Raw genomic sequence first — 15,482 nt, 5'->3', positions numbered from 1 at the left:
AAGCTGAACTGTGAGCTATGATTCTGGACTCCAGCTGAGAGCTGATCTGACTTTCAAAATCCTGAGCTGTAGCTCAGCTTATTTGGTAGAATTCTAGTTATAATGAAAATTAATGTTTTGTTTTGTTATAAAAATAATTAAGTTGATATATTAGTTTATTAATTTAAGTGATAATTTGAGATACATTTAATTAACATAATCAGATTTATCTTTATTATAGATAATATGTTTAAATAGTGATAATTCTGGATAAAAATCCATTTTAATAAGAGAGAGCAATATTTATTTTAATAAAAATGGAAAATACTATTTAATATAATAAATTATCTGAAATTGTTTGTATTTAGAAATTAAAACAAAATAATAAAATGCAAAGCTTTGCATATTAAATTGTGGCACATGGCATAAAGAATGGGGTACTATCAGTTTTATATTTTCAGGTGGAGGCGAAGTAGGTGCCAGAATGAAAGGGCACCGTACAGCACAGCCAGAACTATCAGAAGGGCGCCCTATTCTTATGCCACATCTTGCAGCTTGCCACCTATCCACGTGGCAAGGTTAGTCAATAAAAAAAATATAACATGAATGCCTGTAGTTTAACATCTATTAGTGTATAAAATCATTACATTGTTTGATAAATATATGGGTTTAGTATATCATCAAATTTTTATTTTACAAATTTTAGACTTAATATTATGAATTATTTTAATTTTTAAAATTTAACAAACTACTATACTTTCTTATCTGAAAACAGATTAAAAGGTTAATTAGCTAATAAATTTTTTTTACAATAACAGTTTTGTGTAGTTTCTTTATATAAATAAAAATTATTTAAAATACCTTGATGCTTTTAAAAATTACATATGTATGTATTTTCAGCATTTTTATGTCAAGCATGTTCAAAAATAAAGGTTCTCTAGTCCATATAAAATTTTCCTTACATTTCATTGAATGAAAGACATGATTCTTTAATTATGTCTAACAAAATATTGGGAAGGAGCCTGAACCATAAGGGTCAGGCTCCTTCCCAATGTTTTTGTCAGCAAATTTTTTCCTCTTGTAATGTATTTTTTTAATATCGTACTTAAAAATATTTATAAGTAAAAACAAGTAGTGTACACACCAGGTACAGTACGCCTCATTTCTTATATTCACATCTTACAATGAGAAATTTTTCTTACTCATTATCTTTGGTCCGACACTCCCAATGTATGAGTAAGTAATCATAAGCAGAATAAAATAAAATAAATAAATAGAAGAAAATATAAATTCTACAAAGCTTTATTGGTAAAACATTTTTCAGGACTTTCCATCCTATCATCAAATCTAAATATTTGAAAAATGGAAATTTGAATGAGAATATCTAATATTTTCCATTGAGTGCTTTAGAAAGTTTGAGTTTGTGGACAGTTTTTTTTTTTTAAATAAAACAGAACTTCTTTTGATTCAAAATGGCTGTATGTAAAGTTAACAGTTTTTATTTTAACATGTAAGCATCAAATTTGTAAACTAAATGATTAATATAGTGATAACAACAACAAAAGAAAACTATAAAATATGGTAAAATAAACTAAAAACAATAGACGTAAAATACATCAAACTAACACTATCGCACAACATTTTTATCAGTTCTGGTGAAAGCCTGGAGGGTGATTTACATTTATATAGCTTAGAGAAAAGGTTTTAAATTTGTCAATAGTGTCAATCTAGCCTTTTCTCTGTAAGGACTTAATATTACCTTTCATCCAGATTGACTAGAACTGATGATGATGATGTGCAACAGTGTTAGTGTATTTTATTGTTTTTTAGTTTGTTTTACTGTATTTAATAGTTATATTAGTTTTATTCTTACTGATATTTTATTTTTATATTTTTCTTTTGTTGCTGTTGTCATTGTATTAATCCTTTAGTTTACAAATTTGATATTTAAATGCTGGAAATAAAAGCTGTTAATTGTACACACAGCTGTCTTAAATTGAAAAAAGGTTCTGTTCTATTTTTAAAAAAAAAAAACTCCACAAATTTGGATGTCCTAAAGCACTCAATAGAAAATACTAGCTGTTCTCATTTAAATTTCCATTTTTTGAATATTTAGGTCTGACAGTGGCACATAGTGGTTCTGAAAACCTTTCACAAATTAAACTTTGACTGATAAAATGAATAGCAGTTATATTTTTTCTGAAAACATAAATGCTGCAAATTTTAGGAATCTTAGCTTAATTGGAGGTGTTCTCATAAAGCTAGAAATCAACATTAAAATACAAACAGTGAATGTTATAAAATATGATAAATACATAAACATAATAAAATATAGTAGTATAAATAAAAGAATAAATAAAAACTACAAATACACAAAAAAATGAAAAATGATAATACAGTAAAATCTCAATTTAGTGGACTAATTCAGGTGATGGGGTGTTTGTTGGGCTGACTCCACTAGTGTAAAAACCCTCATTGTAATTATTTTTAGTCACGTGACCTATTTGGATTGCCGTGGAGGTCTGGCTCCACTGCCTCTCATTATAGATATAAGGAATAGTTTGTGATATTTTCAATAAATCTTTGCCTATTTTAGGCTTTTTTGCAGTAGCCATTTCAATGTTAAAACTAATCAAAAACTTCACAAGCACCAAAACAGTGAGAGCAAATGTGCTCATTTCCTTGTAACTTTTGCTTGATGTCATAGAAGTCCACTGACTTCTGATTGGTTAATGGTACAGTTTTACCAGGGGCAAATTCTCTGGGCTTGGTTAGCATGTGCTGCAAGCTTAAGAGAGAGTTTTGACTGTCAATATATTTTTTATATGAGAACAAATATTCCAATAATAATTTATTCTAACATGTAAACTCTTTTATCATTTGTGTTTGCTTTTACATTGACAGCTAGAGGCTAGCTGTTTTAAGTTAGTGCCATGCTTGTGGGAACTCGATTGCTTGCTCATGTGGAGGTTTGCCACATCAACAAGTGCTCACGTGTGACATCATTCGAAGTATTTAACACGTCCAGATTGTATCAAAAGCTTGCAGTACCCAATCAGCATACATGAAGCATGCAATGCCAAAAAACAAACTTTTCAAGAGAGAAAAAACACTTTTTCTAATGAACAAACTTTAATTAAAATGCTATAAAAATTATTTTAACAATTTACACTTTGGAATAAAACATTGGGTTTAATTTCAAACACCTAAGTATGATGGTAAGGAAACAAAAAAAGTTTAAAAACAGTGTTAGAGCCATAAAGTTGTAAATGCCAAAATTGTGCAAGTGCATAAAGTTGTAATGCCAAAAACAATTGCAATCATAAAATTAATGTTCTACAGCTGAAAAACAGTTTTGAATACCAAAAACTTACATTTAAATTATTAAACACAATTTACAAATTCAATATCAGTTTTAACATTAAAAACTGGCAATAATGTATTTAAAAACTTCAAATTTGAGAGATTAATGGAAGTCCAAATATCATTTTGAAATATCAAATAATAAAGTGATACAGGTTAACTATTAATAAACTGGCATTCAGTTAATCTACTTTTTAATCCTTCTAATACCCTGGGATGCTAAATCAACGCAATCTCTAACCTATTGACCGGAGTAAAAATTTTGTTCTAAAAATTCGCTAACGTTTTCATCGCCCCTTCCAGGTACTTCCTCAGGCTTTCGATAAAAGACCGTTGCAATTGGGGTAACGCATGCGATTGGGCAAGAAGGTAATCGAACACCTCCGAATGGGAGCTTTGAAGGTTGGTATACAGCTTGCAATGGTCTTTTATCGAAAACCTGAGGAAGTGCCTGGAAGGGGCGACGAAAACGTTAGCGAATTTTTAGAACAAAACTTTTACTCTGGTCAATAGGTTAGAGATTGTGTTGATTTTGTCATTCAGTTATCTGATTCTGCTAGCATTTCCTTGAAATAGGTTTGTGCTATTGGATTTAAAAATGGTATCATTTTACGAATGTCAGGTTTCTTCTTTTGAGGAATCCCAAAATGGGAGCAAGCAAGAGGAAGTGAAAGATTTTTGAAATCATCAATGCTAACTCCATCTTTCAGCACATTAAGCCCACTGCACCATCTTGCTGCTTTACTTCCACTTTTAGCAACCCAACTATAACTTTACCAAAGTTATTTGATGAGAGTCTAATTTGGGATGCTGTTGAGATACCCAGATCTTTTGTATTCAAAAATGCATGGGCAATCGATTTAGTCATGAAATTTCTCAAATACGATGCAGGTAAAAGGGTTTTTGGTCCCTGCAGTTTTAAGAATGTTCACAAGATCCTTTAGTGTGTAGGCTTTGCATTTTTTCTTCTGTTTTTCAATTAGAGCAAAGTCTCGATCACAACTGAGAAATGTGTGACCCTTTACAGGGTATTTGTGTGTTATTTCTGAAAATACATTATTGGCTAATAACATCAGATACATGGCTATCATGTACTGATTTTTGTTTTGATCAACACAGTTGTCTGTCCACAAAGTCAGCTTCTTTCAGTCACCAATAGCAGCCTCAGTAGTAATATAATGATATATACAGGATGATATTTCCAAAGACCCTCTTCCTGCAAAATTCTCACTCCACAAACACATGCATCATTTCTCTTTAATTGAATCATTAATTCCAAGGTTGTAGCATGCCAATTGTTGAGCATAATACGTTTCAGTGTGTATTAATTGCTGTATACACATTTGCTGCTGCAAGTCAAAAGATCAAATTTGGTCAGGAAAATTTCATTGTACCATTGTCGAGTAACTGGGGCTTTGCTCCCAGCATACTGTTGACAATATTTCTCAAGGAAGTCTCTATACATTCTGCTAACATTGAGATCCGGTGATAAGTACATTTTATCTGTACTTTTGGCTCGAGCATAATGACTTTCTTCACTTGGAAAACTCCTAATGTGCTCAATTATTTTTTCTGTCCACAACTGCCTTTCAGTACATTTTTGCTGGCCTCCTCTTTGATCAGTAGCATTCATTTTTCCCTCCAAAATCTTTTCTCCAATCAACTGAATTCTTCTTGCAGTAACCCCAAATGTATTACACAAAGTCTTAAGGCAAACTCTTACTTCACTTCCACCAAGAAGAAGCAAATGATAACTGAAAGAGTGTTGCCTTCTACTTTCAGAAAAATGGTCGTACTTCCCATATCGTCTCCTTTTTATCATCTGGGAATGAACAAGTTTTTGAAGATAACTCTGTTGCTTATTGTAGTCAGCCAGTTCATAAAATTGTTGGAAGAGTTCCTGATGGTAAGCCAACCTTATGTTTTTGCAGGCGAAGGAACACTTGCATGTCACCTGTAACGCAAACAAAAAGTTTGACAAACTTGTTGGAAACACAGTCATCTACAAGTTGTACACCCATGCATAAGCACAATGATTGTTCATATCTTGTAAATCTCAAGTTTATGTCTATATTTTTGAAGTAATAAGTCTTTTACTTACCCCTGTTGGTGGATCCTTTCTCAGATGAACTTTCTGTGATATGGGGGAAATGTACTACTCTAAGCCACTATTTTTTTTTTTCTTTTCAAATGTTCTTCTTCTATTTTTGTACGCATTTCTTTCTTCTTTTAGGTATTTCATACTTTAAGGAATTCATTTCAATTTTAGAATAAAATCATAAAAACTCACTGCGTTACAAATTGGAATAACAAAATGATGTAAATGTGAACCGTAACATTTTACACGCCAAAAGTCACGTGGCTTGCACTTTGGCGCTTAAAACGTTATGGTTGCACATAAATTCATTTTCAAAATATAGCCACTTAGAGCACCACTATCACCACTATATTTTTTTGCAGGAAAAAACATTGCATTTAAAATTCATTTCTTCAATAAAATGTATTTTGAGAAAAATGGCATTTACAACCTTATGGCATTGCATGCTTCACATGTATTGTGTACAGGGGCAGATCTACATAGGGACTAACAGGGCTTAAGCCCTGGTCTCCCAGTGTCAAGGGCCCACAAAAATTGAATTATCATTATAAATTTTTAATACTTTTTCATTATAATATATTTCATGTGTAGATATAATGGGCTTTATAATAGTCCATACTTTTTTATTCGCATCAAATAACGTTTCTGCATATTGTTTAGTGCTAGAGATAGGCCTGTTATTCTTCTTATAACTTTCACATGCCCAAAAATTTTGGTCAGGATTTGCCCCTGGGTATTACAGACGTATTCACGTCAAAAATTAAACACTGCTTAACTTGCTTTATGCTTGTTTTACATCACGCACAGCCAGTGTAAAATTCATGGTCATTATTAAAAATAATTATGGTGAAGGTTTTTATGCTCGGTTTTTTTATTAGTGGAGTCTCAGTTTTGAGTGAGTTAATATGTGCAAGAGAATGAATAAAGACTGTTATACATTGCATATCCTGGTGCACATTGCATATGCTGGTGCATTTGTGCACCAGGATATGCAATGTATAAATGTCACTTTTTGTAAACTGTAACTTTCATGCTTTCATGGTAAAATAAGTATATTGGCTATTTCTGCATTCTTATTTTTTGATTTTTGATCAACTTTCATAGCTTTCTGCCCCACAATGACTGGTGAAAAATTACAAAAGAAGTTTTCTAGTTTAACTCTGCAGGAATATAATAAAAAATAATTTAAAAACTCACAGAAGCTGGAAACAAGATAACTAATAATTACCAAGCACTTTAACACTACTTTCAGCAATTATTTTCATTAAAAAAAATGTTTTGGCCTGTTATGGTATATGATCAAAAAGATTGCATTTGGTGATACCCAAATGGATTTCCTCAGATGACAAACATGGTTTATGTTAAAGAAAAATGAACTTAATGCAGGAGACCAGCTTTTATGGAATGATATTAATTAAAGCTGAAGATGGCTAAGTGATGATGATGACAACATGCTAATTAAAGTGGACAAAAGTAGAAATGTAGTCTTATTAAAATTATATATGAGGTACAGTACATTGATGACATTTTTATTACTAGTATTTGGAATACTAAACCAGATATAGAGAACATTCAATGCTAATTTAACACAACAGCTATTGGTTTGATACTGTTGCTAGATCAATCTATCAGTGAAAGCATCCATTTCCTTGATCCAGAGTGTGCTGATATAAGCATATGTACAAATATATTTCGTAAACCTACATACAACAGCGTTATCATCATTCAATTCATGCAATCCTTGGTGGTACAAAATGGCAGCCTTAAGAAGGGATGCACTTATGAGAAGGGCTTACACCCACTGCTCCCACTTGGATGGCATCCAATCTGAATTGGAGTATATCAAGATGATAGCTAAAAAACATGGATATAGCTGTGGTATGATTTTTTAATGTATCACCTGCTATGGAAGGACAACAAAAGGTAGATTGTATGAAAAAATAGCACCTTTAATCATCCAGAACAAATATTTAACAAAATAAGAATGTTTTTGGTAGATTATAATAGGAATACTGGGCTGGCTACTATTGTGTTAGAATTTAAGTCAAGATGCACATCTACTCTAAAATTGTCAAAGATATAAACTGTAAAATAACCTACACTATGCCCTACTGTTTTTAAAACTTTTAACAAATGGAAAAGATTCAAAAGCAAGCTAACAGCCTCTTGTCAGTTATCAGAATTTTATGTACTCTAGATTTAATACCCCCTCTGGCCTACATCTTTGACATCATCTAGAATTAAGCACATAAAATATTGAGGAAAAGAATTACACAACTACTTTAGCCCAGTACGCCTGTGAAACTGGTGTAATACCAAGCTGGAGTGAGGCTAAGCTTTTAAAAATAATTTTTGACAAATCTAAACTCAAAACATTGGAGACCATAGAAATTTACAAGCAATAACAAATAGGAGGCTGCATTGACAGTAAAGATGGATTAAGTCTTCCACAGACTTGGTAAGCCTTAACATATATAACGAATGGGAAAGCACGAGTTCGATGGGAGCCGCAATGTAGATTTCGCAAAACGCATGGGAGCCACAGTTCTGTACTGTCGTGGTGGATAGTATGGTAAGGTGTGCGATTTCATTATATAATTGAAATATAATTTAAAACAAATATTGAATTTTTTTAATAAACATATTTTCTCAAAATTATAAAAATAAAACTGTAAAAATATTAATCAAAAACAGAAATTAACACTTTCAGCAAGAGCCGCACGTAACTCAAAGAGAGCCGCATTTGCCCATGGCTGATATATAAGATTATATAAGATATAGGCATAAGGAAGTGGGTATAAAATAATATATTCATTTTGTATATTGTTTTTCATTCAATCCAGTTTTGAATTTTGTACATAATTTTTTAAAGCTATTTCAAATCTTTTTGAATACTTCAGATATATATATTATATATATATATATATTTGAATTTCATTGGTCATCAGCCAATTTTACATTTCTGAATATATAGAACACTCCAATGTTGTTAGCTGTATTAAAATGTCATCAAACGTTTGAAAGCTCATTCAAATTTTTTCTATCCTATACTTGAAGAGATCAAAAACATTTTTTTTTTTTAAATAATTGTTGGAAGAAGTGTTAAAGCACTTCTAAAAGCACTAGGTAATTATTAAAAAATAATTATTTAGCTGAGCTTTAATGGTAGGGTGAACATCATAATGGTGTTTTAAAAAGTAGCAAGAAAGTGTGTGTAACAGAATCAAATACCCTTCTGATATCAATGTGTATAGGTTTTTTATACTCAAAATTCTTAACTATTTCATGTTCAATAGAAACTAAGTGATGATAGATAAAAGCTGGAAACCAGTGTTGAACAGAATTTAATCTGGCTGTAACTGGACTGTAATTGTAGATACAAAGTTTGAAAATTTTCAACATAGTTGCAGACAAAGATATAGGATTATACAATGTAGAGTTCCCTTTAGGAATTGCCACAATAAAAGAGGTATGCCATAGTTCCAGATTATATTCTTCCTGAATTATTAATATAAATATACAAAGTAAAATGGGAGATCCAATAGGTGAAATAAAATCATGGTATTATATGTATATGATAGTTTTAAAATAACTTGGCAAACATTAGAAAATATGAGAGAGATGTCTGTAGTGGTGGTATTACTAAAAAACAAAGGAGTAAAATCAACACATGGTAAAAAAAATTTATCAGGAACAACGTGGTGGCAGCTATTAGTAGATTTGGAAAATTTGGGAACAAATCACAAGAAAATTCTAGGATCTGATGCAAGCTAATTTATAATGGAAATAAAATAATTATAAGAATTTTTTCATTAAATTAAAATTTTTTGAAAATTACTTGATGTAAGTTTAGGTAACAGGAGGAGTTATAATTTTCACAATTGCCACTCAATTTTCATTAAATTTCCAAGTTTCTGTAGGACTGATGTAACCACATTTTGGAAGAGACATCTATCTTTTTATACAGTAAATCTGTAATCTTTTGTCATATAATCTTCACTTTTGTATTTTTATATAGTTCATTATTATTATTTTTTTTGTTTTTTGGTACTTTTCTTATAAATTTAATATGGGTATTTGTTTTGAAGTTAGGCATCTTTTATTGTCAATTGTTGTCAATATGGACTATTGTAATTATTAAATAAAGAATAAAAGAATTTTTTTATATACTTCCATTAATACATAAAGTGCCATGTGTTGCAGAAATGCAACACGATATACATTGGAATCTGTGCTGTCTTACTTTGGAGAAACAGGCTAACCATATAAACATAATGAAAATAGTTAGAGCATGTCCTGTGGGAATGAAAATTGCACTTGGCCCAGTAAATTTTTTCTGATTGAATGTTAATAGAAGTTTAATTTTCCCCCCATAAAATATGATAAATATGCAAAATTTGTTTTTTCTAATGTTTTTCTTGCACAATGAACATGAATAAGTACTGTGCAATATCAGGAAAATATAAAGCACAAAAACAAATACTTGAGAAACAATCTTTATTTTCTTTTAGTGAACAAAAACAGTAAAAAACAGTAGATGAATATGTCGAAAAACAGGATTATTTTCTATCCCAAAAATACTCTGGATTTTAGATTTGTCTTTATCTGATTATTTCATTTATAATCACTGAATATAATAATTTGTTAGTATCTCAGCATCAGTATTTTCATACAAAAAGTATGAGTACAACCATTTTTTTAAATATTTGTGTCTAGTGAACCTTCTTTTTGAACATGTCCAAAATTATTAAAAATTGAAAAATTTGTGAATTATAGTAGAATGAAAACTTAACTTCTTCCGAATTGATGATATCACAATAAACCAAAATATTGCCAAGTTGACTTAGTGAAATAGTAATTTAAGTAGAATTAAGCTTATAAATTTTTAATGATTAAATAAATTTTATAGTATAGATAACTAGATATCAAATGTTTAGTAATTTTAATGATTAAATAATCATTTATAATAACATCAACCACACATTGTAGATATTGAATCCTTAAATAGGTTCCTAATCTCCTGATTATCTTGAAAATCAATTTTGTGTAAATTAATTAACATATAATGTACAGTACAAATTAATTATCAAGTAACTTAAAACCATAGAGTGGATGTCACGCCAACAATTTTACTGATTCAAAAGAAAAATTCATATAAAAAGGCATTAATTAAAGAACATTTTTAAAAACATCTTAATATCCTGCGAGTGCTTTCAACATATTTATGGAGGTCATTTTTAGGCAGAACTGGATTCAAATAGCTTTTTGAACAGATTTTTTTTTTAAATTGGAACAAAATGGCATTAGCCGCTTAGAACATAAGTTTAAAAACGCATATTTTAAATCCAATACTTTATAACATCATCACGCATGCACCTTACAGCACAGAGATCAAGAATGGCAATAAGAGCCGTTTTTAACAAAAAAAGTTTAAAAAATATTAAAACATCGTCGTGCATGTGCCTTACTGTGCAGAGAAGGCAGGGGTATAGAAACGGAGCTAATGCAGGTGTTTTAATTGTTTGTATAGACTGATTCAAATCCCGGGCAACTCAAGGGTGGGAGAGTTGCAAGGAGATAGCAGTGTGGTGAAGATGGCCTCCCAAATGTACACCAAATTCCGTTCCTCACAGCACCTGAGCATCACCACACGGTCCCAAAGTGGGGTGTGGTGGTGCTGCACAACCATCTTGGATAGTTCGGTGTCACAGTTGCCCTCTGCGACGGAATGTTGTGCTTTGGTATGCATTAGCTCCGTTTCTATACCCCTGCCTTCTCTGCACAGTAAAGGCAGGGGTAGAAGAGTAAGGCAGTAAGGCATGCATGACGATGTTTTAATATCTTTTAAACCTTTTTTGTTAAAAACGGCTTATTGCTGTTCTTGGTTTCTGCACAGTAAGGTGCATGCGTAATGATGTTACGCATATTTTAAATCTAAAACTTTATTTTCAAACTTGTTGTGTTCTAAGCAGCTAATGCAGTTTTTGTTCCAATTTTCTTTTTTAAATTTGTTCAAAAAGCTATTTGAATCTGGTCCTACCTGAAGACGTTTATAAATACATCAAAAGTGCTTGCAGGATATTAAAATGTTTTTTAAAATGCTCTTTAATGCCTTTTTATGTAAATTAATTATTGCATATATTTATGCTGATTTTATTAAAAATTACTTCATTTAATAAAAACATTAACACAATAAAATATGTAATAAATATAAATTACAGTCAATACTTTTAATAGAATTAATGTGAAAGTATACAACTTTAGTCTTCTATGATTTTCTTTATAATTAAGTGAAGTTGTATTTAAGTCTTTGCATTAAATTTCATTGAATTTTTATTTCAGTTGAGACAAATTTTTTCATACAATTTTGAAGAGAAAGAATAATTGATAGAATTTAAATAATTTTTTTAAGGCTTAAATAAATATTTTATAATTTTATATAGATATTAAGAAATTTGTGTTTTGTAAACAATCTGTAACTTATATCATAATGATTCACACCCAGCTGGTAACTTCATGCGATAGATGGTCATCAGCAACACATTACAGTAGAGTATCGATTATCTGAAACAACTCGGGACTGGGTTGTTCGGATAACTGATCATGTACGAAAAAATATATTAACCTATCTCATGTTGAAATTTTTCTGCATTATGTGTCACTTCGCATTGAATTTTCATCAATGTTAAACCTAACGAAAATTTTTAAAAAATAATAATTGTGGCTGTTGTATCAGTAAAGATTGTTTCTTTATTTTGCACAAACAAAATAAATATATTGAAAAATATAAAAACAAAAAAAAATTATATTTTGGAAGTTAATCTAGTATCAAGAACATTCTGATTCATCATGACACACATCCCAACACACAGTCCTCAGAAAAACACCACACAAAACAAGCAAAGCTCACCACTCACGATGGGGAAAAAGCCTCGTTCAAATAGTGGTGCATCCTTAAGTACCCTCTCACGGTGGTGCCAGTGCTGCCAGATAAAACACGCACACCAACTAAAAATAATATTGGAGTAGCCCAAGACATAGCCAAATATTGCAGCACCACAGCTAGGGATTGCAATTGCTGGATCCCTCATTCAGCAATCCAGCTGGATCCAATGCATTCTTCGGCCTGCTGGATCCAGCACTGCGGATCCACAATACTCAATTAACTTTCTAAATAATGGCGCAAAAGTCTACGTTGTCGGCGTTTCCGCTTTGCTACGTGCACTATCGCTCGGCGGCAAGAGTGATGTTGCCGTTCAATGCGGCACATGCTACACCCCCTCTCTACATCGCACTGTCTGCCCTTTTGCCTCTGCTGATGTAATTGCTAGTTGACTTTCCGCTCTCGCTAAATAAAGTGTCTTTGCGCTAAATAAAATAAGTAACTCCTCTCCTAGTCCTGGTGCATAATTCTAATTTATGGTCAGTTGTGACGTCAATGAATCACGTGACTAAACAATTTGATGACCCTGAAACCAACTAACGTAGAGGCAGAAAGGGTCTTCTCCGCAGCGGGATATATATACAGTTCATTAAGAAGTAGGTTGGGAGACAACACCATCAATACCATTTGTTTCTTGAGATCCTACTTCCAGAAAAGTCAAAAAAAATAACAGAAGTGATTGATTTAATTTTATTTAATCCTTTAAAATACTTTATTCAAGACAAGACTAATATTTTATAACTTTTACTCTAATTCTATTAAGTTTAGTTTTTTAACTTTTATTCTATAAGTGGTTAGTGGGCTAGGCTAGGCAATTTTATTGTGAAAATTAGTGAGAAACTGAGACTACCTAGTTAGTTAAATAGTTAATTAAATTAATGAGTATCAGTATCTTAGATATATGATGATATGAATGTATGTGATTCGTGATTGTGATAATATTAACTAACTATTAGACTACTACTAATTACTTACTGACTACTTTACTAACACGAATAATTAAATTAGTTATAAATAACAACAAACTGATATGTAGAGCCTATATAAGAAGACTGATAGCCACTTAGCCACTAATTATCCATCCTTACATTATTATAATATATTAATATAAATTAATTAGTAGATATTACATTTGCTATTATTTAACTTAAAGATTACATTATAATTATAATCTAAGTAAACATTTAAAGTTAATTATCTCTATCTCAAGTGTTAAACTGAACCAAAGTTAAGTTTACTACCTAAATGTGTAAGAAGTTTTACTGATTTATAGTGACCAGTTTAAATAATAAAAAGTTTCTTAAGTATTTTAAAAAAATGTTTTATTTCTTTAAAAAAAAACCATAAATTGCTGGATAGATAGATAGATAACACTTTATTGCACCGAAAATACATCTGCGCTGGATCCAGCTGGAATGATGTTGGTCCAGCAAAAATCCAGCTGGATTGAAAACTCTGCTGGATTGTAATCCCTAACCACAGCACTAGCGGAAATTTGAATTTGCCAACTGGAATGCTTTCAGTTAACTGATGTTTCGGTTAGTCGGTATTCGGATAATCAATGCTCTAATGTATTAACTTGTGTTGAAGTAAATTAGCCTAACTAGAATGAAGTTGAATTTTTTACTTCAATGCAAGTTAAATAGTGTGTTCCCAATGACCATCTATTGTGTGAAGTTCCAGCTGGGTGTGAATCTACAAGTTATAGACTCTATGAAAAGTGATTTGAATTTCTTTTTTTTTAATTACTTAAGTAAAAACGCAATTTGAAAATTTTCATTTTTATTTAACTTAAATCAAAATTTACAACATTTGTATAATGTGATAACATGCATAATTTTCTGTTTAATCACAAACAGAGAAATAAATTTGTATATATTTGAAATGTGTTGTATTTATGCAACTAATACAAATATCATTGGACCACCATGTTACTTATTTATATGTTGTTTTCATTTCTAACGAAGATGTACGAATAACAGTTGTCTGGAAAAAAAATCCTCACAAAAATATTTGAGGCTGTAAAGTAACAACCAGTAATTTTTAATTATGCTGCAGATGCAACAATTTTGAAAGCACGTGGAATACCATAAAAAAATTTCAAATCTTTTTCTGCATTTGATTTTCTGCTTCTTTCAAAATTGCAACTAAAGATGTTTTATGTCTAGGAAGGTACAACTTTTACATATTAAATAAAACAGGAAAAAGTTTACTATAAACCATTTTGCAAATGAAGGAATTTCAAAATAGACTACATATTGCATTCTCTAACATTTTGAGAATGGATTACCAACATAGAGAAGAAAGGGGTCTGATAGAAAAATGAAAATTCTAACAAAAACAAAGTTGGAAGGATTGAAGATAGCAACAAGGTTTTAATTTCATGTGTAGCCCAAAACTGAAAAGTTCGTATAGTTGGTTCTGTGGGGTTTTGAAAACAAAAATGAATTAACTCTTTTTTGACCCTTTGCTACGCCCCCTTGTTTACGTTTATTTTGTAAAGCGGCCGAGGGCAATATAGGTCAGTCAAAGTCAGTCAGATGATGATATTTTAAAAATTCACCAAAAATCAAATTATTATTAGAGCCGAAAGTTTTCACCAGTTTTTGGGTCTAAAATTGCCAATTTTTTGCCTTAAAATCGCTAGTTATTTATTTCAAAAATGAGTTAAAACGAGTTACACTTAGATATTTCAAATAATCCTTGCTTAAACTATGACGTTGATTGCTCAATAACAATGAATATAATGAGAATGAATGTTCAATGTCGACTGCAACTAAAGCAGCATATTCACTATTAACTTTATCACTTAAATTCATATCAAATGACGTAAATTTGATAAGATCAGGATTGCTTGACAAAACTTTTTTTCAATTTTTGAGAAAATATAGGATAACCAGAAACAATTTCTTTTGCATTTTCAATTAGTTTGGCTTGTTTAGTTACACTGAGTCCATGTTCTTCCAGTGAAATTATAATATTTGATAACTTGAGAGATTACGGAGATCAAATAATTCTTTCTTGAGGTTAACTATCTTCTCTTGCAATAGTTTCACCAAAACATTTCTAGCATTTGAATGAGATTTTTGTTAATAGTTC

General features: G+C 30.9%; 1 protein-coding gene across 4 annotated transcripts in view; it reads left to right on the top strand.

The window, feature by feature from the left end:
• LOC136990501 (zinc finger protein 2-like) overlaps positions 1-15,482 on the top strand; it is a 65,360-nt gene that overhangs the window by 15,264 nt on the left and 34,614 nt on the right. For all 4 annotated transcript variants that reach the window (XM_067288896.1, XM_067288895.1, XM_067288899.1 and 1 more), the window contains exon 2: positions 441-557. In XM_067288896.1, coding sequence (XP_067144997.1) covers positions 441-557 — 117 coding nt within the window. The remainder of the gene's footprint in view (positions 1-440; positions 558-15,482) is intronic.

This window comes from Centruroides vittatus, unplaced genomic scaffold (assembly GCF_030686945.1).
Source record: "Centruroides vittatus isolate TY-2023 unplaced genomic scaffold, ASM3068694v2 scaffold_944, whole genome shotgun sequence".
In the NCBI taxonomy this organism is placed as follows: domain Eukaryota; kingdom Metazoa; phylum Arthropoda; class Arachnida; order Scorpiones; family Buthidae; genus Centruroides; species Centruroides vittatus.
The sequence above is the reverse complement of the archived record's forward strand: the minus strand, read 5'-3'. Positions and strand labels throughout refer to the sequence as shown.